Source organism: Conger conger, chromosome 16 (genome assembly GCF_963514075.1).
Source record: "Conger conger chromosome 16, fConCon1.1, whole genome shotgun sequence".
Lineage (NCBI taxonomy): Eukaryota > Metazoa > Chordata > Actinopteri > Anguilliformes > Congridae > Conger > Conger conger.
This window is the reverse complement of record NC_083775.1, coordinates 11,073,599-11,099,145: the sequence shown is the minus strand read 5'-3', so window position 1 is coordinate 11,099,145 and position 25,547 is coordinate 11,073,599. Positions and strand designations below refer to the sequence as shown.

General features: G+C 47.4%; 1 protein-coding gene across 1 annotated transcript in view; it reads left to right on the top strand.

Annotated features, from left to right (window-relative positions):
• The first annotated feature begins 225 nt into the window (after nucleotides 1-225).
• The window catches only part of LOC133114729 (caskin-1-like), a 67,969-nt gene continuing 42,647 nt past the window's right edge, over nucleotides 226-25,547 (top strand). The window contains exon 1 of the mRNA XM_061224318.1: nucleotides 226-885. Within this exon, the coding sequence (XP_061080302.1) occupies nucleotides 792-885 (94 nt within the window). The 5' untranslated portion in view covers nucleotides 226-791. The remainder of the gene's footprint in view (nucleotides 886-25,547) is intronic.

Here is a 25,547-nt window from a genome sequence, read left to right as displayed (position 1 = left end):
TTTGGATCCGCCTTCTGGATGCAGCGGAGCCATTTAACATTGCAATTCCAGCCAGGATCTTACGGCAGCGTTTGTTTCATGTACAACGCTATGGGACTTCATTTCAAAACGGCGACGATCCTGGAGATGGACCGGTGCCTGTAGTGTACTGAGCGAAGTCAACGATGGCAGAGCAGGTTCATATTCATCCAACGCAGGCTCGGAAAGCGCTGGACACGCAGCATTAATTGCGAGGAAAGACACGATATTACGGCGGTTTTGTTTTAATTTGTCTATTAATTGTGTGAGCAGATGCAGTGGGAGTTCCCAATCTCTTGCACAGATCTGGTGAAATCATTCGTAGCCATTTATGGTTGTATTTTTCATCTTAGATTGAATTGCAGTTTTCATCGGTAGTTTAATTCCGCCAGTCGCTTCGAATGAGCAACCCCCTTTTTTCCGAATATATTTTATCATAAATAAGATCGATGAGTAATCCTTATTGAACCTGTTCATCACCCCCGAGGATCTGCAGTGAAATCGGGCTGTGCGCGAATCTATTTTCCTTTGCTCATATTGAGATTTTGGAAAAGATTACTTTTTGTCATTGGGACTTGGTGCACCGGCGCCTCGCGGAATCTCGGCATCTTTCCTGCCGAAAGATCGGGAGCTGTCCGTATGCACTTGGCTGTTGCATCGCAGTAGGGAGGGTCCGCTTGAGAGCCTACTGGGCTGCGCTAAAGAGCGTGCTCGACTGCACAGAAACTACGCACGGAGGATGGTTTGGATGTAAAACATAAACAAACGGCAAGATGGGGAAAGACCAGGAGCTGCTACAAGCAGTGAAGACCGAGGACCTCCTGACGGTGCAGAAGCTTTTACAGAGGCCCAAGCCAGGGAAAGCAAGTAGGTGGCATTTCAATTCACACCGATTTACCGTAGGCAAGGAAGGCAGTGCCACTACGTCGGCAGTAATTCGTAAAAGCACAGACCGGTGCCTTGCATTATATCCTCTGCACCAGTGCACTGTGACCTATTGTGTAGATTTGCAAACGCTGGCAATATAGGCTTCAAAAATACAGTCTCACCTCACTCTTTGGATGTACTGATACAGCACTGCCCTACATTTCGAGGGTTCATCCCCGAATACAATTATGACTGTGTTTGCGTTAGCCTACTTCACTAAACCCAATCGAGGTATAGACATTAGCCTCCCCCTAAATCGATTGTGGAACCGACTTAATTGATTCATACTGATAATCACAGTAGAACGAGGCCGGGAAATATCTTTTGGGGAAATATCTGCACAATATAAACGCATCACACGACAGGTCCAATCTGTCATATTAGGCTACTGTATCAATGAGGGTCCCGTAACAATCAATCTACAAAAGCAATTTTTATTGATGGACATGGTGGGAGGGAGAAGTGTGGATGGATAAATTGCTGCTGCTGTGTTTGCATGAAGGAGAGGATGTGCAAAAAGCCAACCAATCTGCCCAGGTGAGCCTTCCTGAGGCTGCGCAGAAACATGATTGCCGGTATGATTGGGCAGTGGGTGGATATGGACAAATCGCGGGCTGTACCGTGGCAGCGTGCCTACATTAGTAGCTACTTAACCGCTAGTCATATTCATGCGCGTAATAATGAAAATGGCATGTTTGTAGAGCGCCATGAAAATAATGATCTTGTAAATGGCAGATTTATTGCATCATTGAACTGTTTCTTTAGCCCCGGGGTGCTCCTCTGTATCGGGACGCATTGTGCTACACTGTATTGATTTGAATTGTATCCTGTAGTGCTTTGACGATCCTTTCCATGAATCATAAAGATTGTATGCGCTGGACCCTTTGATCGACGGAAATGCACTGATCTCATATCCGATACTGGCTTGATGATATTTTTGGAGGTTTCTGCCGGGAAGCTGGTGGTTAGCCGTGCACGCGCTCTGAAAGGGATTGAAGTGAGTCGTCCTCAGAGGGGACCTGGATAAAAAAAAGTGCTTTTCACTTAAGCTCGAGCCAATTACTCATGTCCTTGATTGGCATTATATTTGTGCGTGAAGGGAGGGGGGGTTCTGCTTGTGTGTTGATCCTGTCTACTACTTGAACTTGATTACTCAAGATTACATGAGTTGTAGGTACTGGGTGATTTTCAGTGTCAGGTGCAGACTGAAAGCACAAACCTGTCATAATGTAACCTGCATGTTATTGCAAGCAACACCATAAAATAAAAGCATCAGCATAACCATAAGGAGGTACACAATCGCAATAATTGGATGAGTGTATATCATCCAGCCGCGCTCAAATAGTGTATCATCCAGCCTGTATGTTCAAAGTCTACAATTTTACAGTTATGTGATTGGAACGTTCTTAACTGAACATTCTAATACCGGTGGTCACAATCACTACTGGTCAAAACCAATGGAGTTTTAGAACACTGACTTGGAATTCTTAAAAAAAAACATTCCAAGAAGCCTACTCTTCTCATGGTTAAAGGCCTTATTTGGATAGGACATCTGCTAACCTATTGTCCCCGCAGGTACCTCAGTTGCCCAATGCACGACGGCCCTAAAACCTGCTCCCTGCTCCTCGCAGAGAGCCGGCTTCCCCTCTCACCGCGGGGCATGCGGCCGCCTTGTTTGCTACACTAGACCTCGGTAAAGAACACAGGAACTGACAGGATGAATGGGCCGAGCGGAGCGTCCGCATCAGCGCACTCGCACAAAGGGAAGAGCGAGAGCTTCCTGTTCCCCGCGGCGCGGGGCGGCCAGCCGACCAATGCGCTTATCTGCTCGAGTCCCGGCGTCCAACCGCGGCCCGGGGGGTTCCCCGCTCTTCTGCGAGGCGTCTGAGGACTGAGCGCGGTGATGTGGCCTCTGAACGGCGCGCTGTCGTGAGAGCGGTCCCGCAGAGACGCTGGCTCTCAGCTGGGGGCGGCCTGTAGCGTAGTGGTTAAGGTAAATGACTGGGACACGCAAGGTCGTTGGTTCTAATCCCGGTGTAGCCGCAAAAAGATCCGCACAGCCGTTGGGCCCTTGAGCAAGGCCCTTAACCCTGCATTGCTCCAGGGGAGGATTGTCTCCTGCTTAGTCTAATCTACTGTACGTTGCTCTGGATAAGAGCGTCTGCCGAATGCCAATAATGTGATGTAATGGGTCCGTGGCATAGTCACTCTGTTCCTGGGTAACAGATCTGACCGTCTTCCATTCAACACGTTCTCATTATTACTACATATTCTCAGGACATAATTTATCTTTCAGTGAACAAAATACTTGCAGGTACACTGCTATAGCAGTGGTACCCTAAAATGTTTCTGCTCCAAGACCAGTACTTCCAAGTCTCCATTCCAATTCAACCCAGGCCACACACACACACACACACACTGTAATGTCAACAACATTGTGCATTTCATTATGACTCTCAGTACCTGCTGGAGACCAAAGGCCATGTTTCACAGCCTGGTATTTGGGAATCACTATAGTACTAAAGTACTATAGGTGTAGCACCTTTGGGAGGGTAAGTCAATGTATTTGTATCACGCTTTTCACAGCAGACTGTTACAGAGATGCTTTACAAAGCAACAGATCTGAAGTAACAAAGCCCCCCAGATAACACGAGGTAAAGATTTTTTTCAAAACTCCCTAGTGGGGAGAAAAACCATCAAACCGTGAAAAGAAAAAGAAAATTCCCCGATGGGAAGAAATCTCCGGAGGAACCCGGCTGTAGGTGGGATGTGTGTCCTCCACTGGCCTATACAATATCCTGTTACTATTTCCCAGTTTGTGCAAAGCTTTGTTTACCACCTGAAACTAAAGGCTGTCGAGATCAGAGTACAGTGCCAGAGAGAACTGTCTCCCAGGCAGGACTGGAGGGGGACATGCCCTGGTGCATGCAGCCAATGGCAGCACTCATCCAGAGTCTGTCATTTCAGACAGAGCTCTGTCACAAACCAATTACAGACTGCTGTGCAGACTATTGGCAGAATGATGGGTGAACACCAGACTGTTGGTCTCCTGACCTGGGTGCTGTCACCAGGGCCTGTCTCTCACCGATCACATTGATTCAGTTTGTTTCACTAGGACTGCCAGTGGACTCACCTCTGCAATGAAGCAGTGACCAAAAGACATTTACTACTAACCATAACGACTGGTGTTTAGTAACAACCCGAAACTGCTTCAGACTGGTGTTTATTTCCAACCAAAAGTGCTTCACACTGCTTATTATGACGGAAACAACTTCTACTTATTTGTTGGGTCAATTTAATCTGATACCGGTTTAGTGTCAGTATTTACTAAAGACCGGCTTCACTTCTGATGCTGGTGGGTATTTACCACAAACAGAAGCAGGTTCTGACAGGTACCATTGACTGGATTAGTCTCAGACTTGTGTGTCTGATTTATCATTGGAATTGTATGGGCTATGAACTGGATTCATTTTAGACAAGTATTTCCACATATTCCTTTCAGATTTTCTGCACAAAAGGGATCAGCTTCAGTCTGGTGTGTGTGTGTGTGTGAGCATAGACACGTGTGTACATATGCGTGTATGCATGTGTGCATGTTTATAAATGTGTGTGTGAGTGCATGCATGTGTGCTTGTGTGTGATGGTGAACAGGGCTTGGATGCTGATGTCCCCACAACTAAATTTTTGGGATTAAAACTAAATTAAAATCATGAAAATCATAAAAGAGGAAAACCTCCATTAGGTAAGTGCTCCTGAATGCATGATTAATTAATCAGATTACAAGACATTTATTGTGCATCCATGACATGCATTTTCAAATACATATCGAATAACATCACTATCAGCTTTTAATATCAGCGCTGTAAAACCTATTACCTGCACGCGGCATTTAGATTTGGCATTGGGTGAGGGCCGCCACCTGTCGCATAATTCACGGGCGATGAAGATAGTGCGAATTTATGCATCGTGGTCTATGTGGAGCAGATCCGCGCTACGGAGACGATGCATGCGCGTGTGCTAGCGCTGTGCAGCATGCACTGGAGGGTAACCAGCTTTCAAGCGTGTACCATTAGCCGTGGAATCCTCTGTTTCCGCTGTGTTACGAACAGGGGTCTTTTAAGCCCAGTGTTCCATCTCACTCAATAATTCGATGTCACGTCCGTGCATGTGAATATTTGCTGTTTTTTTTTTTTTGCAGGCTTTACTGGCATTAGTCTGTTGCCTCGTTGAGCAGCTTCGTGATGCCTAGCCCGACAGGGCAGATGGAAGATTCTAGAAAAGCTGACTGGAGGCAGTGAAAGCCCCGCGCTGCTTTGTGTGGGCTCACTAATGAATAATCGTGTTTTTGCAGAATTAAAGTAGAACTTGACCCCGCAACCAATGCCGAATGCAGAGATCTGGATGGAGGCCCAGCCAAGCACCTGAAGCAAAGCCTTTTATTTCTCTACTCAGAATCAGAGCAGTGCGAAGCGGCTGTGTTCACACGTCGCCCACTCACGCAGTCCCCCAAAGCGCACCCACTCACGCAGTCCCCTAACGCACGCCCACTCACGCAGTCCCCTAACGCACGCCCACTGACACAGTCCCCTAACGCACGCCTACTGACACACTCCCCTAACGCATGCCTACTGACACAGTCCCCTAACGCACGCCCACTGACACAGTCCCCTAACGCACGCCCACTGACACAGTTCCCTAACGCACGCCCACTGACACAGTCCCTTAACGCACGCCCACTGACACAGTCCCCCAAAGCGCACCCACTCACGCAGTTCCCTAACGCACGCCCACTGACACAGTCCCCTAAAGCACGCCCACTGACACAGTCCCCTAACGCACGCCCACTGACACAGTCCCCTAACGCACGCCCACTGACACAGTCCCCTAACGCACGTCCACTGACACAGTCCCCTAACGCACGCCCACTGACACAGTCCCCTAACGCACGCCCACTGACACAGTCCCCTAACGCACGCCCACTGACACAGTCCCCTAACGCACGCCCACTGACACAGTCCCCTAACGCACGTCCACTGACACAGTCTCCTAATGCACGCCCACTGACACAGTCCCCTAACGCACGCCTACTGACACAGTCCCCTAACGCATGCCTACTGACACAGTCCCCTAATGCACGCCCACTGACACAGTCCCCTAACGCACGCCTACTGACACAGTCCCCTAACGCATGCCTACCGATACAGTCCCCTAACGCATGCCTACTGACACAGTCCCCTAATGCACGCCCACTGACACAGTCCCCTAACGCACGCCCACTGACACAGTCCCCTAACGCACGCCCACTGACACAGTCCCCTAACGCATGCCTATTGACACAGTCCCCTAAAGCACGCCCAATCACACAGTCCCCGAAAACACACCCACTGACACAGTCCCTGAAAACACACCCACTGACACAGTCCCCTAAATCACACCCACTGACACAGTCCCCTAAAAAACACCCACTGACACAGCCCTGCCGAAAAAAACACCCACTTAAGCAGTCACTCATAGAAAAAAAACACCCACTGACACAGCCCTGCCGAAAAAACACCCACTTAAGCAGTCCTCCCTAAAACACCCACTGACACAGTCCCCTAAACACACCTACACATGCACAATCTCGTAAATCACGCCCACGGCACCGTGGCGTAAGAGTTGTTTATAGGTATGGGCACTGTGATGGTGTGTGTGGTGTGGTGTGGGGGTGGGATTCTGCGATAGAATGGAACGGTGTCAGTAAAAAGAACATTTTCAGATGTGAATCTTCTCGTGAGCTGCTCTCACTGTCTGCTGGGCTGAGCGGTTGGGAGAGGTAGAGAGGGAGTGAGAGATAGAGAGAGTGGGCGTATGGTTTGTGGTGGTGCTGGTGGCTGTGCTGTGGGAGGGTGGTTTCTGCTGAAAAGCTTCATGTGAACTGTTGCAGCGTGCGTTACATCTCTCCATCAATCACGTCTCTCCATGCCTCCTATCTGCAACCACTTGGCCAGTCTGTTCACATCTAGGTGGACGTGCAGTCTAACCAGAGAATAAACGTCTGTTCACATTCTTGTGGATGTACAGTCTAACCACAGAATAAAAGTCTGTTCACATCTAGGTGAATGTGCAGTCTAACCAGAGAATAAAAGTGTTTACATCTAGGTGGATGTGCAGTCTAACCAGAGAATAAAAGTGTTCACATCTAGGTGGATGTGCAGTCTAACCAGAGAATAAAAGTGTTCACATCTAGGTGGATGTGCAGTCAGACCACAGAATAAAAAAGGAGCTGCTCTCATGTCTTATAACTGTCATTTTACATCCATAGTAAATCTCACTCAACACAATCATTCCTTTATGTCTGAATACATGCACGGTGACCGAAAGAATAAAGTGTAAATTTTTTTAAAAGCTTGAAAGGGTGAGACAGTGATGACCATACAACATTAACATTAATATACTGTATATCACAAACACTGTTAATTTGAAATATGAATGCATATTGCAATGCAGTATATAAAACACATAATACATACAGTATATTCCTGAATATTACACTATATATTCATTGTATAATACCACTGTGCATGGATGGATGGATTGGAATACAGTATAGAGCATGCTATATTGTATATTTTAACAATGATTTCCAAGATGTGTAATGCTTTATATTTTGCACCTTATGTCACAGATTGTTTTGTGTCTGGGTAAAAGCTTCCCTGGAGGAGGGTTAGAGCTTTCAAGTGTTTTGTTATTTTTCCGTGATGTCCTCCTCATAGGATTCTTGTCATGTCACTGCTCCCCCTGCCCCCATTTTGAGATAAGGCAGACATACATGTCTCTTCTGTGAGAGAAACACTCATGTTTCACCTTTTCACAAAAATAAAACCCTCTTCCCCTAAAAGCCACGGGGAGTTATTTCATCGGCATCCAGGCTTCCTCCCACCAAGGTCTCTGACATCACTAACATCTCTGATATCACTGACATCACAGGCCAGTCTCTGCTCCGTTCACGTGCCTAACAGCTGCTTTTTCTCACGAATCAATCTCAGGCCTTTCGGCTTTCACGTTAGGGGAAGAATTCAACGGCAGCAAAATGTAATGGCTTTCCCCCCAAATACCTCAGATAATCTTAAAGAATCCTTGTGAGTGTTTTTTTTTGCCACGTTTTTTGCCACCACCCCATATCTCCGGTTTGTGTTGGGTGTAGTTTTTTACAGAGCTCTGAGGGTAGTTTATAGATGGGATGCACTCTCTCTGGATTGGTGTGTAATGTAAATAAACCAGTTGATGGTGCTGACACCAACAGAAGTATAAGTAGATGTTCCTAAGTTCTTACAGGTGGAGTAACCTTTGAGTAAAAGTGTGTGAGTCCATGGAGCAACAGCAGACCTAGTCTGTCCAGAATTACTAGGAAATGTTATATTTGTGTGAAACGTAGTTGTTCCTGCTTTCAGTCCAGAGGTTTCTGCAGTGAAGGTGTGTCTTATGTGGACTTAGGACATTATCCCCTAGTGTCCCAGGAAAAATTCCCTGTTCTCACCATGTTGCTATCATTTGAGCTGGGCCCGTTCTCTTGAATAATTCAATTTCTGTCCGAACATGAAATCCATGGAAAGTGTTTGGTTGGACATCTCCAGTGCACGTCTGCGCTAACGGACATCTCGGTACTTTGTTTGTCTGTGCAAGTGCAGGCAGTTCTTCTTGGGGAGTAGACAGGAAGCAGTTTCCCACAGTGACCTGTGTGTCTGCACAGACAGGAAGCAGTTTCCTGCAATGACTGCTGCGTCTGCACGGACGCAAGCAGAAGGCAGTTCCTCTGTAATTTAAAAGTAGGGCTGATATCTGACCCTGAGCAGGAGGGGAGGATGATCTCCTGGATGAATACTGTGCTGTCATCTTGTCTCCATTTCACTGTTTTATATCCTGTGGGATCAGCAGAGTGGCTTTAGCACCGCGGTTTATCTTCACTGGGTGGGATGTCCATATCTGCAGGAGGGATTACCTTCTATAACAGACTGTAGGAGATTATCTGCCAATTTCTTCCCCTGTCCAATTGCCTGATTACTCTGGGTGTGTGTGTGTGTTTGTGTGCTCCCACGCTTGTGTTTGAGAAATTATGCATTTATGGCCATATTTATTAGTATTTAATTTGCATTTATTTTAGTTTCATTTATTTGGGTGATTCCAGGATTTAGTTCTGGATACTTCTAATACCACTTCCTGGTCTGCTGTGCCCGCTCCACCCACATGACCGCAGCCTCACCAATAGGACCTCAGCCCCACCCACAGAACCCCAGTCCAGACTCACTGATTGGGCAGAGGAGTGAGTCTGTCTGTATTGTACCGAGAAGAATTACATGGCAGGTGTAACCTTGAACTCTCTCACCTCTGAAGACTGAAGCGGTAGCCCGCATGCCACAAGGCTGGAACAAGGGGTGGCCTGTAGCGTAGTGGTTAAGGTACATGACTGGGACCCGCAAGGTCGGTGGTTCGATCCCTGGTGTAGCCACCATAAGATCCGCACAGCCGTTGGGCCCTTGAGCAAGGCCCTTTACCCTGCATTGCTCCAAAGGAGGATTGTCTCCTGCTTAGTCTAATCAACTGTACGTCACTCTGGATAAGAGCGTCTGCCAAATGCCATTGATGTAATTTCATGAACACGTGGAACAACATCACTAAAATGCAGGCAGTGGCGGATGTCCAAGTGGAATGTTATGTAATGGAGAGGGCAGGTCTCAGGGGGAGTGTATTTCTGTGTTTATTTCAGAAGAAAAGAAACCAAAGGAAAGGCCTGACGATAAGAAATGGACGATTTGAGGTCCTGCACCCTCGCTTCAGAAGCTGGCGAGCGCTCTTCCCCGCCGCGGCCCTGTGGGAGCGGAGCCGTGTGCGCTCCACGGATCCTCCCCGGTTGCCATGGTTTCACTGCAGCTCTCAGAGTTGGGCTCGATTCAGGCTCGGTCCGGCGGTCTCCCCCGCGGAGGGGCCGGTACGGTATTGCCCAGAGACTCGTACAATCGTTGCCTTCAGTGTTCCCAATTGCCTTCAGTCCATTCCGGGCAGCGTGCGTTACAGAGACAATAAAATGGCTTTCTTTGACAATGCAGATCAAGACGGCGCTCGTCATCCATCCAGTTGGGGGAACCTGACTCTGTCTGAAACTATGGGTCTGGGTGTGGGGGGCAGGCTGGTACGGTCCCCTCCAAATGTATTGGAACGGCAAAGCCAAATCATTTGTTTTTTGCAATACACTTCATCCTGCTGCTACCATCATCAATAAAGATTTGTGAGCCCACTCCAGACGCAGCCATGCAAGCCCAAGCCATGACACTTCCTTCCCCGTGCTTCACTGATGAGCTTGTATGTTTTGGACCATGAGCAGATCCCTTCTTTCTCCACAATTTGGCCTTTCCATCACTTTGGTAAAGGTTAATCTTGGTCTCATCAGTCCATAAAACATTGTTCAACAACTTTTGTGGCTCATCTCCTTACTTCTTTGCAAACTGTAATGTCGCCTTCCGATTCTTACTACTGACGAGTGGTTTGCATCTTGTGGTATAGTCTCTATATTGCTGCTCTCTAAGACTTCTTTGAATGGTTGATTGAGATACCTTCACCCCTGCCTTATGGATATTGTTTGTGATGTCACTGACTGATGTTTTGGGATTTTTCTTCACAGCTCTCACAATGTTTCTGTCATCAACTGCTGTTGATTTCCTTGGTCAATCAGCTCGATGTCTGTTGCTCAGTACGCCAGCCATTTATTTCTTTTTCAGGACATTCCAAGTTGTTGTACAAGCTATCCCCAATGATTTCCCTTCTTTTCTAAGCTTCAAGTGGCTTGCTTTTCTCTCAAAAACAGCTCTCTGGTCTTCATGTTGGTTTACCTTTTCTAACACAAATGCAGTCTTCACACGATATACCTCAGGCTAAAACCAAGAGAGGACATTCCAAACTATTTATTGTTTTACCAATCAATTTAACAGGACACATCAGGGCAACAGAAACACCTGTCAGTCACATGTTCTAATACTTTTGCCCACCTAAAAATTGTGTGGTCTGATACAAAACAAATATAGATAAAAAAATACTAGAAACTAAAAGATGAAATCCGGATCTGACCTCAAACTTCATTATCTTCAGTGTATAGCAAAATTGACCTTGCTGTTCCAATACTTTTGGAGGGGACTTTATTTATTAAGAGGGAGTGTGTGGAGGGCGATGGGGCTATTGCAACAGACAGTGAAAATAAGAAGCAAACAACAAGGAGTATGTGTCCATATTTTCATCGTGCTACTGCACAACAGGTCTGCCTTGTATTTGTGGTGCTGTGGCACAGTATAACAGAAGCAAACCAGACCCCACTAGAGAGCTCATGAAATGAAAGCCCCCTCAGCAATAGGAGCAGTTAGCAGTGTGGAATTGAACATGGAGGCTAAACGCACATTTAGCCTGAAAGGATAGCGCTGCGGGGCTGGAGGACTGGAGCCAGATCGCAGAGGGGTTGCAGATGGCTGCTTCTGTTGGAGGCTGCTGTGGAAAGCGCTGGGAAGCTCTGTTTAGTGAATGTCCTGGAGGGCGAGGCGACCTGAATTCGGGGGTTCGTGGATAAACCATGGCTACCTAAGGCAGAGAAATGCACATCTCCTGCGTCTCTGGCACAGAATCGGCCCCAGGCTGCCTGCTGGTACAGGTGTGTGTTTGCACGTGCGTGTGTGTGTGCAATGCTGCAGTGGGGGCTGGTTACTGCAGCATTGCATTATGGGATGGGCTCTGTGCCCCAGACTGTGGGTAGCTGGACCAGTGACCTGAGCGGTGCTGATGAATCGATGGGCCAATTGATGCCTGCAGGTGTGACGCTTTATGAGGACAGACAGCCAGCCCTGCATTACTGTAGCATGGGGGAATCCTTGTGTGCTTTTAGTCAGGCAGTGCCCTGTGCCTCCCTCACACTGAGGCTTAACTGGGGCTAGACTGGGGCTAGACTGGAGCTTAACTAGGGCTAATACAGTTACTTGACATCAGCAGGTTTCTGAGCCGGGCATCATCTCCTCAGGTGCCTGATTATCTTGTGTGCTGACATATTCCTGCACTGGGTTTCTCACACAGCGAGCAGTATTTAATTAAAACCTATATTCCTCCCAGTTGATAAAGTTGCTTCGTGCTAACGGAGAGGCCCAGTGCGCTCTGGGGAAGGCCAGCCTTTGAAAAGGTGACAGGTGTGGCTTGGTGTTGCTCTTGTGAAAGTTATCTCCCGTGGTGGTAAATCTCAGTGTCGAGGGCCATAGCTCTCTCTCACATTGTGTTTGTTTACAGCTTGCTGACAGAACCGAGATCCAAGCAGCAGAGAGTGATCAATCAACTGATGGGCCATTTTAGTGTGTGTGTGTGTGTGTGTGTGTGTGTGTTTGTGTGTTTGTGCATGTGTGAATGCGTGTGTACATACACTCAGTGAGCACTGTTAGGTATTAATAAACATATTTTGGACTTATTGATCTTCTGCAGCTGTAGCCTATCCACTTAGAGGTTTGATGTGTTGTGTGTTCAGAGATGCTCTTCTGCATACCACTGTTGTAATGTGTGGTTATTTGTATTGCTGTTCCTGTCAGCTTTAACCACTCTGAAACCTCTCCTCTGACGTCTCTCATTAACAGGGTGTTTTTTTTTCTTTTTTCGCACCATTCTCTACAAACTCTAGAGACTGTTGTGCGTAAAAATCCCAGGAGATGGGCAGTTTCTGAGATACTCAAACCACCTGGCCTGGTACCAAAATTCATGCCATGGTTGAAATCACTGAGATCACATTTTTTCCCAATTCTGTTGGTTGATGTGAACATTAACTGAAGCTCCTGACTCATGTCTGCATGATCTTATGCATTGCACTGCTGCCACACGATTGGCTGATTAGATATTCGCATTAATAAATAGGTGTACAAAAAGTGCTCAGTGAGTGTGTGTGTGCGCACAACTGCATTGTACATGTGTGCAGGTGTGTGGGGCTGAACGTGTGAAATTCTCACCCTAATTTGGAATGCCCAGTTACTCATGTGTGCCCCCACTGCTGATATGGGAGAATAACGGTTCTCCTCCAAATCACACGCGGACTACAGCGAGGCTACAGAGTGGAGTCGGAGGAGGACCTTTCATATGTGGCTTGGACATGCAGTTCACGGGCACCCAATCAACCAGTCGAGATCTCTAGACAGCAATGAGACACAGAACCCACAGTGTTAGCCGGCAGTCCATCCACCGGAGGAGAGTCACCCACTGTTGAGGCTAATTTGTGCTTCTCTGTTGTACAACATATCCGTGGACAAAAATGATGCAAATTCAACACTTTTGACGTCAAAGCCGACACATTTTAGCCTCGGCAACGGGTGTCCTGTACCTGCAGAATTTTGTAAGGTTGCAAGCGCCTGTCAGAAGTGTCACGGAACCGTCAATGGTTGACTGAAACAAAGACAAAAGGTTGCCACGTTGAGCATGCTAGTTTACTACTAGGCTACTTGTATTTATGAATGTTTTGTTTACATAGCTGGCTAGCAAAACGGACAAGTTTGAGGAGAAGCTGGTTGCTATAGTAGCAACTAGAACTATCAATGCAAAACACTGTCACAGAAGAATAAATTAGCCTTTCTGCTAATGGACTGACCACGGATTTCCGTGCCATGGAAGATGTAAAACACAGAAAAACCTGCCAGCGAAGAGGTGTGTACATACCTGTGGTTTTCTGAACCCCTGGGGTGGACCTGCTGTTTGTAGTCTTGGGAGGTAGCAGTTGCCTTCTAGTTGTCACTGAAGGAAGGAAGGTACTTTGGGCTTTTCTCATTTCGAGAACCCGCCCCTCGGAACGTTTCTGCCGGGCGCTGAGGTGGGAGGTGGTGGGGCTCGGGGTTCTGTGCAGGGAAGACGACTGGCTCCTGATGGCTTCTTCGCCCGATCTGCAACACTGAAAAAGGCAGCACATCCCCGATACTGCACTGGCAAATGGAGGGCAGCCACAGCAGGGGACTGATTTAAGCTAATAACATACCAGTCCTTGAGTAATCATAAAGCAGAGTGTCTATACTATAAGTCTGCAAAATAAATTCTGCAAAATATAATTGTATTCCTTGCTCTTTTTATAACTGTCTCCTTAATTAGTCTTCGGTATCATCTGGGGCTTGTTACTATGGAATAGTAACGCACAAACTTTAATACTAGAGCATTACAGTATATTAAGTCTTATTCTTTCATAGTTTCTACTCTTTATGACTCTATTGTGTTACACAGCTATTGTGTTAGTGTGCTTGTGTCTCTTTGGACAACACACCGACACATGCACACACACATACACACGAACACATACATGCACATGCACTCAAACACACATGTGCGCATGCACACACATGCACACACACACACAAATATATACAAACATGCACACACACACACAAATGTGCACAAACACGTGCATGCACAAGTACACACAAATGCACACACACGTGCACACCCGCGCCCACACACAAACACACTCCTCAGACCTTTGTGGTATCAGCAGTGCTAAGGAGATGTAATTGATCTGCTGTGTAATGATGAGCAACTCAGCCTTCAGTGCTCTGCTCATCCAGCATTCAGAGCTGGACTCTGTGCTCTGCTCATCCAGCCTTCAGAGCTGGACTCTGTGCTCTGCTCATCCAGCCTTCAGAGCTGGACTCTGTGCTCTGCTCACCTCAGCATTCAGAGCTGGACTCTGTGCTCTGCTCATCCAGCCTTCAGAGCTGGACTCTGTGCTCTGCTCACCTCAGCATTCAGGGCTGGACTCTGTTCCCGGCTCCCAGGGTCACAGGTCTTTTGAATAACATCTGAAATGGAGAAATCTGATCAGTTCAGTACCGAGCAGCCAGAGCAGTACAGAGGTTATGTCAGTAACCTAGTTTCTCTGTTTGTGGGTTTGCGCCAGGTTTACACAGGGGTAAAACTGTAACCCAGGCACCCAGGCACCCCACCCTGCTCCCATACCCCACCCTCCACACCGCCACCCCCAACTTCCCACCCCGCCCCGCCCCCACACCGTACACCCCCCCCCCCCAGTTCCAGAAAACCTTGTTCTGAGATTATTATTTTCACTGGCCATTATAATAAAACCTGTCTCTATTCCCCACAGAGCCTTTTTTCACGTGACAAAATAGTATGATGTATAGTATAACTGAATACTGATTCTACTTTATACTTACACTGTAATTATAGTTAAAGTATAATTAAAGTTTATACCGAGTATGTTCAGTATAATATTCTTTTCATGTGGGTTAGCTTGGTGAAATATCTTCCACTTTTAACTGCAGCTTAGAGTAATTTGGCATGATAACAATGTCCCCCCCACATTCAGAGAGGACTGAGAGGCTGCTCACATTGGGGGGGTGGCTGTCACTAGTTCTGGATACCCAGCCTTGGCCCAAATGTTCTCAGCTTGGACAGGCTTGCATAATGAGAGCTTTCAACCCCCTCTCCTTTATTTATTTATCTATTTATGGTTCATTTATCAAGGGGAAAAACCCCACAGAGACCTGTTCAAAGCTACAACATGCATCAATACACAGTGCCTGACTTTCCTTAAAACAACTGTAACATAAATCCATAAAGATATAGATTATAGGTATGTAAATATAGGAGAGGCTGGTACAGGTTAGCATGGTATAGGATAGGCTGGCATAGGGGATGCTAGTATAGGACAGGATTGTACAGGATAGGCTAGTATATCATAGGCTGGTATAGGATGTGCTATGGGTGGGTATATAGTGGTTTGGCTCTAATTCTGTTTATTGAGTAGGATACATTTTGTCCAGTGTTATTTCAACTCTTACAGAGTACGTATGTGTCCAACTGGGGCCATGTGTACGCTGTAAAAGTTGATTTAGCACCATTTAACTGTGAAGTTATTCCCCTCCTGTGGTAATCCTTTGTAGTAACACATCTGTCTACAGTGAAAAGCTAAGGACATAAATTATGCACAGCGCAACACTTTTTGCATTATTCATTTGCTTTGCCGAGACACCCACCGAGGGTGACTTAATACGGTTCATGTCTGATCCATTCGCACAGCCGGGCACAGTTGTCAGATTTGAACCTGCAACTTGAATAGTGGGGTTTGTTGACTATGGTCGAATCAGAGATGAGCTTTCTCATGGGGGTGTGAGAGTTCCTCTGGGGCTCAGCCTATCAGTGGGAGGAATGTAAAGGGCAGCCCTCTCATCAGCCTTTAAGGGGATTACTCAGCAGAATGTCAGCATTAATTATACATTTTTCTCCCATTGGTTAGCTGTCCCATTGGTTAGCTGGCTAAAAAATTAGCCGTCCCTTATTTGTCATGTTGCTATGGGAACAGAAGGGATGGAGTAGCTATGGTTTCCGGTCTGGGGTCTGATAGCCTGTAGAGCAACAGTATCAGTTAGGCTGTTAGCACTAGCTTGTTTTATAACTGATGTTCACATGGAACACTATTCCTCTGTGATTAAGATTGCCTCGATGCTGGGGAATCTGGACGTTGTCAAAACTTTTATTCTGTATTTAGTATTTAACATTTTGACAATATTGACACTTTTGGAAGTAATGTGAGCTCACGCTTCAGATAAAGTATCTGCGGAGTAGTAAAGGTTCACTCAAGTACAGGGCTGACAGATTTAGAAAGGCCGGGAGCTGGTGGACCTGCGGATGGGGCAGTATGGGTGGGCGTGTGGCGGTCCTCTGCCTCAGAACTGACTTCAGGACTCGGGAGTAACTGACAACGGAGTAAAATTCTTTAAAAAAGACTGCTGCATTTCTCCCATCAGTGACTCAGACCGGACATTACATTGTCCAGTGAGGACCGCAATCCAGACCAATACAGTGACCAGAATTTGAGAAAAAAACCCAACGCCTGGCAACCCTACTCAACCAGTGTGTGTGTGTGGCTGAGGCGTGCAGTGCGGTCGGGCACATGGTGAAGTGCTGCTCACGGGACGGTGGCGTTCAGACGCTCACACAGTGATCAGAGCGACTGTATTGAGAGGCCGGGGGGGGATCGATGCTGCTCCGGAGGCAGGGGTGCTCGGGAGCAGGTAATGGAACGGATCGCCAGGCCCCGATGATGTCAGACTGATGAGGAGATGCCGCCTGGCTCCTGGTGATGAGGCCGTGGGCGCGCTAGTCAGCGGGGTCCGCAGTGCAGATCTGACTTCTCCCCCCTCCCCCAGTAGCTATCGCACTCTGTTTGGCCATCCAGTCGATTTCCATTCTAATCATAATTGATGATATTGGTTATGATTTCTGCTTTCCCATTAACCTGAAACATGCGGCACCGTGAAATTGCAGCATGCAGAAGCTGTCCGGACCAGGCTATCGAGTGGAGGCTGTTGCTAGGAGACGGGAACCTCTGTTTTTTTTTTTTGGACGGGGCCGCAAAGCTGCAAAGAGTGTTATTTTGGATCGGTTATTTCTGAACTGAGGACAACATGGATGGCTACGGCTGTCAGGATGATATATTGATGTTTTATATCTTAATTGATGGAGGACAATTCTGATTGGCCCAGGTTTCGTTGCTGGGCAGCCCGGGGACCCCAATCGGCGGTCCTGGCTGCAGTGTGAATGTGGGTATCAGACAAGCGGCTAACTCTTAGAGCAGGGCTGCCCAGCCCTGTTCCTGGAGGTCTTCGCTCCAACCATAACAAAGCACATTTCATTAAGCTGCTAATAGGCAGAATCAGGTGTGCTAAATTAGGGTTAAAATGAAACCTGTCTTTGAGCCATACTTGGCCACACTGCTGAGCACTGTGTGCGTGGAGATGCATGCTACATGCTACAGGCTAACAGTTCTGTCTCCAACCTTGGTCCTGGAGAGCTACTGGGTCTGCTGGTTTCTGTTATGATCGGCGCCCTGTTGAGCCCCAGGTAACCACGTGTGGTGAGTTAACTGTGTAATCACCTGCTCTAATGGATTCAGTGCAGAGTACCAGTGCAGAGTAGCAAGGAAATACCCACAGACCCTGGTAGCACTCCAGGACCAGAGACCACTGGTCTGGAAGGTGTTGTGGATAAGGATAAGGAGCCATGCGTATAATACGGGGGTGAGGTGTAAGAACCGGGGATATTGGCGTGAGACAGACAGGGCTGCCAAAGGCCAGTGGGCCTGAGCTCAGCCCAGCCTGTGGAGATAGCCGTCTACGCTAAGCCTCAACGCAGACAAGTGGTAGGACGATAATAGTCTGACCAGATGGGACACGGGACACTTCCTTTAACCTCAAGGCCCCCGATTCCGGGCCGAGCCCCCGTCAGCCAGAGCAGGGGCTGAATGCTCAAACTGTCCTCAGAAGACCAAGCCTTGTACCGTTAACACTCCGTGTTGTAACCTCAGCAGAGATGATGTAGGCTGGAGGATGCAGACTGTGGAAGGGTTGTGATTGCTGGTAAAATGTAGTTCAATAATAATCAGGGATTTTAAAGTGTCTGGGCTGAAGCAGAGGTAAGGAGCTTTGCTTGGTTCATGATTTCAGCAACAGCCGTCTGTACAATTCCACTGTTTTATGGAATTAGCCTCTAAGCTTGTTTCTTATTTTAATTATTTATATGTTTGTTTATTTTCCCAATCCTATTTTATTAGCTTTTTTTGTACCCTGCTGTATAATCCAGGTATGCCATCTTGACCATCTTGAAAATTGAGCTGGTCAAGTTGGTCATAAGCAGGTCTTGCTGGTGATGAGCTGGTCATCCAGCATGGCCAAGCTGGTTATGAAGCCGGTCTAGTTGGGTGTGAGCTGGTCAACTAGTTAGTGCTAGTAGCTTACCAGCTGTTTCAGATACCAGATACCAGCTGTTTCAAGACATAGCTTGAGCTTGTCAAACCATGCAAAGCTGGGAGGTGGTCTCAACTGGTTAACCTAACTTGAGCTGTTTTTTTCAGCTGGGTTCACAACACATCATAACTCTAAGTAGATAGGCTACAGCAGTAGACGTCTTATAAATATCTAATAAAGTGCTTTGTGAGTGTATATCTGTTTCTATAGGTGTATGTTTATATGCATGTATTGCTCTTTGTTCTTGCTATGAACTATTTTGAGCTGCATTTTTTGTATGAAAGGTGTGATATAATAGTATTATTCTGTAACCATGTGAACTGTCTCTTGGGTAAGCCCATGTGATAATTGTAGCTGGTTCTCTGTGTCTAGGTTATGGTGAACAGCTTATTCATGTACCTATATGAGTGTGTTCTCTGAGTCTGTTTAAATATCAACATTGACTTTCATCAAATGCAATACTATTTGTGTTCTCTCTCATAATCAGTCTGGCTCTGTGGTCTTGCTCTGTAAAGCAAATCTGAGACCTGACAAATTAGAAAACGTGGGGAATTAAGCAAAACTTCAGACAGAACGGAACTTTAATGCACTAATCTTCAGTGCTCTTTCCTCAGCCGCAGTGAATGGGCAGCCTGTAGCCTCGTGGCTAAGGTGCTTGACTGGGACCTGGAAGGCCACAACAAGTGCAGTGCAACTGTTGGGCCCTTGAGCAAGGGTCTTGACCCCACATTGCTCCTTGGGGGATTGGCCCCTGCTTAGTATAGTCACCTGTAAGTCACTTTGGATAAAAGCGACAGATAAATAGCAATAATGCGTTGGTTGTCTCAGGTGTGTTCGGTGCTTCCGGTTGGACTGAGGGTTTTCTGGAGGAGAATCGAGTGAGTGAGGTGTGGCTTCTCGTGTGTGGGTGAGTAGACCAGGTAGCGGGAGGGCGTGTGGAAGGCCGGCTGCACCTCTGGCTAGAGGCAATGACGCACACTCTGGCGCTCTGCTCCTGGGTGCTCCCCCTCCTCCACCCCCCAGGATGCAGAGCGCCAGAGGGGTGTGACATGGCCTCTAGCCAGACACACACTCAGTTCCTGGACAGAGTAGGGCTCGGATTACAGGCTTAAAAATAGAAGAACAAGTGTCCTCACACACACTCGCACTCATGTACACACACACACACACTCGCACTCACACACACACACACACATATGCACAAACACACACACTCGCACTCACGTACACACACACGCACACTCACACACACATACACACACATGCACAAACACACACACACTCGCACTCACGTACACACGCGCACACTCACACACACATACACACACATGCACAAACACACATGGACGCGCACACACATATGCACAAGCACACACACAAACACACACACTCTCACAAACACACATGCACAAACACGCTCACACACACACACACGCACGCACACACACATATACACATGTATGCACTCACACATACACATGCACACACACACACACACACACACATGTACTCATAAACACAGACATATACACACACATAGGCTGGATCGCACAAATTGACATAATTTATAGTGGGGTTGTTGACCTGGGGAGACCTGAACTCATTATGAAAGTGTTGAGGTGTTAGATGTTTTGCGATAATGGCTGCCTGCCCTGTACTCCACCGTGAGAGGAGCTCTTTCCGGAACAGCTGTGTGTGACTCGAGAGGAACCCACGGCCTTTTCTCCCGTTGCTACACCTTACCGGGGAGCTTACGATGTGCTGATGCGCCCAAATACAGCCAGCACTCACAAGCCCGCCTCCCAGATACATACCGCCGGCGACGAGCTACGGCTGCCCAATCAGCTTCTCACACGTCATACATTTGTCCTACTCCCGGCCAATAAGCCGCTCACATCATCATTTGATTGTGTCTGCAGCAGTCAATCTCAGAATTCAGTTTCCGATTCCCTTTTCAGTGGTGGTTCATCAGCAGGGTCCAGGTCTGGGTTTGCTACTTTCTTCAGACGAAATCACAAGGCTGTCTGTCTCTGTTGGTCAAACATTCCACACATAATAACTTTAAATGGCAAATGTACTGCATTCATATAGCGTTTTTTTACAAAGCGCTTTACAATTACTGCCTCCATTCATACACACATGCCAATGGCGAAAGGCTGCTATGTAAGGCACCCGTCAGTTCATTGGGAGCAGTTGGGGGTTAGGTGTGATTCTCAGGGTCATTTTGACACACCCAGGGTGGGGAATCGATCCGGCAACTCTTCGACTGCCAAATGACCGTTCCTAATGTCAGTGTTGAGAACCAAGTTATGAGGATAGAGTATTGGGCAGTAGGAACCCAAAACTTCTTTCTTCTCTCATTTGCTCTCTCAAGTTCACTGATATGGACAGGAACAGTTACCGGAACTCTGCAGAGGAACCGGGCCCACATTTGCTAGCAATTAAGTGCTTAATGAGCTTTAAATAATTACTATAACAAGTTTCAATTGTTCACATCTAAAAAGTATTATGTAATTATAAGTTCCCTATTCAATTTACTGGTTCTGTTCAATGTTTAGTCCGTATCATTGATGTACTGCAGTATTAGCATTAATGCAATTAGCATTAGTAATTACAGGATACTGTAGGCTAATAGAAATCAGAGATCAGCTGCTTTGGTCTTGCAGCAGATTGTCTACTTCAGAGCCTTCAAAGATCTTCCTCATCCAGACCTTATCCAATGCACTCTCACACACACACACACACACACACACACACACATATACACGCACGTACACATACACACGCACACACTAATCAATATTTACTCTATAAACACACACACTGTACATGCATACATTTTATTTTAAAGTTTATTCGTAGAGGCAGAAAGCAGAGGGAAGGACCATGGCTCAGATGGAGCTCTGTCCCCTATAATGTTTAAATGCACAGAGTCGGAATTAGCGGGGCTGCCCATATGAACAGCCACGGGGGAGGGGGGCCCGGAGTACCCAAGCACGCACTCTAACTTAGGCCTTTCTTGATGTTTTTCAGATTTCCTTGTGCGTATATCACACTATGCTCTCTCTCTCTCTCTCTCTCTCTCTCTCTCTCCCTGTCTCTCTCTCTCTCTCTCTCTCTCTCTCACACACACACACACACACACACACACACTCACACGCACACAAAACCGGGGTTGAATGCAGTTGAATGTGTCCCTCATGAACGCGATGCTCCTGTGCCATGTGGCGGTCTGTGTGGCGCGGGGCTGGTGGAAGCCCACGTGTCTGATTTCCGCTTCATTTCCACTGCAGTAAATTTTCCGGTGGCCGGTCGAAGGACCTGGGTACGGAGCAGAGCACTGCAATGCAGAGGAGCCACTCGCACTCCTGTACCCACACCCCTCTATCCACACACACCTCCACCCTCACACTCCTGCACCCACGCTCCTCCACCCACACACTCCTGCACCCACACACCTCCACCCACACACTCCTGCACCCACACACCTCCATCCACACACACCTCCACCCACACACTCCTGCACCCACACACCTCCATCCACACACACCTCCATCTGCACACACTCCTGCACCCACACACCTCCATCCACACACACCTCCACCCACACACTCCTGCACCCACACACCTCCATCCACACACACCTCCACCCACACTCCTGCACCCACACACCTCCATCCACACACACCTCCACCAACACACTCCTGCACCCACGCACCTCCATCCACACACCTCCATCCACACACTCCTGCACCCACACCCCCACCCACACACGCCACTCCACCCATGCACACCTCTACCAACACACACACCTCCGCCTACATACACCCCCACACACACCCCTGCCCACCCACACACCCCCATCCACATACACACCTCCACCCAAACACACCCCGGGAGGAACAGGGATGCTGACAACAGTCAAGAGGAGCATCTGATGTTGCTAGTGTTCATATGCAAATACAATGGCATAAGGTAATGTTATAAAAGGGTGATGAAAGGTGCTGCAATTTGTATGTGATGAAATAAAAAAATATACAGCGTATTCCCTTTACTAAAGTCTTTAGCCACATTTGTCTTTAGCAGAATTGTTTAAAATATGTTATTGTGGAGTCCAGAGCCAAATCAGGAGCTCACTTTATTTCCTCTGGGAAAGGAAGGAAAGGTGAATATGCAGCGCCGTGCCATAGACTCTCATTGAGAAATAAGCAGGCATAAATGAATAAGCCTGATTTTAATTTAATTGATTTTAATGTTTCATTTGATATGTGGCGTAGCAGCGTGCGGTGTGTGTGGGCTTGCTCTTATTACAGATGGCCACTGGGTTACATTAATGCGGTGTGAAGTGCATACTCACGCATACCTTCTACAAACCTGCTGTGTTAATGCGCTTATCACTGACTGGTCTGGTATCAGTTGCCACTGCCTTACCTGTAGAGAGCAGGCACTTTGAACAAGAAGTACAATCTCCCCCATCGCGGTGGCTCTCAAACACATTCGCACACGCTCAGTCCGTCCCGATGTCTCCATAGCGATGCCTTATGCTTCAAATTCTGCATGCCGCCAAGAACTGGAGGTGATGTGTGCATGTGAGTTTATGCGATGTGATTGTGTGTGTACTATGTGTATGCTGTGACTCTACAATGTTTGTGTGTGTGTACGCTGCGTGTGTGCAGTGTGTGTGTGTGTGTGTGTGTGTGTACGCTGCGTGTGTGCAGTGTGTGTGTTTGTATGGTGTTTGTGCATTCAGTGCCGGTGTACTTGTGTGTACAGTATGTTTGTACTGTGTGTAGGAGGAGCAGGAGGGTGCCTGTTGCTAAGCAACACCCCCCTCCACACTAACCCCCCCCCCACCCCCACCCCACCCGCCTTCATCTCCAGCAGCTGAAAGGGACAGTGAGAGAGAGATTAGAGGCTATGCCACAATCCCACCACCGCACTGCTGCTCCCGCCAATACCCTCATAGCTGCTACCACTGCTACGGCTACGGCTACGGCTACGGCTACTGCTACTGCTACTGTTACTACTGCTATGGCTACGGCTACTGCTACTGCTACTGTTACTACTGCTACGGCTATGGCTACTGCTACTGCTACTGTTACTACTGCTATGGCTACTGCTGCTGCTACTGCTACAGCTACGGCTACTGTTACTACTGCTACTACGGCTACGGCTACTGCTACTGCTGCTGCTGCTGCTGCTGCTACTACTGCTGCTACTACTGCTACTATTGCTGCTACAGCTACTACTACTGCTGTTACTGCTACTACTGCTACTACTACTGCTACTGCTGCTGCTACTGCTACTACTGCTGCTACTACTGCTACTACTACTGCTACTACTGCTGCTACTGCTGTTACTGCTGAATTATTGAGCTTGGGAACCCCCGGCCCTGCTCACAGCGGCAGGCGTGGGCCATGTCAGGTGAACAGGAAGCCCAGTGTGGAGCAGTGCATGGGAACCGCATAACCATGGCGATGGCGTTTCCAAGGCGATCGCCTTCGTTACCACGCACCCCTGCTGTCTGTGTGTGTGGCCTGGCTGTCGGTGCGCCCAAGCGCCTTCTCTTTGCCAAAAAACCGAGATGGCTGAATATGTGAGCCAGCATCCATGAAAAGAGGGGACATGATCCAAAGATCCTGCAGGGAGTAATCAAGCAAGATTCACAGTCTACCACAGACCACAGTGCAACGGCCTTATATCACACATTCCACAGTGAAAAGGCATCACTACTGTTCTATAGACCGCTGGAGAGAGAACAAGAAGCAGAGAGATGGATGTGTGTATGTGTGTGAGAGAGATGTGTGTGTGTATGTGTGTGAGAGAGAGATGTGTGTGTGTGTGAGAGAGAGAGACGTGTGTGTGTGTGAGAGATGTGTGTGAGAGAGAGAGACGTGTGTGTGTGAGAGAGATGTGTGTGAGAGAGATGTGAGTGTGTGTGTGTGAGAGGTGTGTGAGAGAGAGATGTGAGTGTGTGTGTGAGGTGTGTGTGAGAGAGAGATGTGTGTGTGTATGTGTGTGAGAGAGATGTGTGTGTACGTGAGAGAGAGAGATGTGTGTGTGTGAGAGAGAGGTGTGTGTATGAGAGAGAGACGTTTGTGTGTGTGTGAGAGAGAGAGAGAGCATATTGGCCATCTGCCTAGCTTCACTGCCACCATGTTCTCGCATTGAGTCCCCGTACGCAGCACTGCAAAAAAAGAAAAGTCCGTCTTAACAAGTAACTTAGTCTTATATTTAGACATAAAATCTGTTATAATTTCATAATTTCTATTACTTTTTTTCTGAATGAGACAAACTGCCAATGAGGTGTGAAAGTTTAACTCATATCAAGATTTGCCAAAGGGGAGATAGAATTTCATTTGTCAAGCAAACGGTATCTTAAAACAAACTAATATTTCCCACTTGAGAGAAAAAAAGAGAGTAATGATCAGCACCTTTCCTCTGGACACATACCGACAGGACAGACAGGCATGGCGCCCTGTCGTCATGGAGATATCTGAGTAAGCCCAGACAGATTAGTGCATGTTGCAGAAGCACTTCCTCAGAAGTCTGAGATATTTGGCAGTGAAGGAGTGTGGAATAATATCCTCCACAAAGAGAATTGGAAAATAGTTTAATAAGAGTTAAGGCCCATCCACGCTATGACTATAACTATAAGCAGTAACTATAATGATGACGATGTGAGCATCCCCACTGATGAACGATAACATTCCGTAAATTGATTGTGATGCATCGTTCATTTGCATGGATTTTGATTGGCTGTCACTGCTTCTATCATTCATGGAGCTGGGGAAAAGAAACACTCTGAAAGTGATC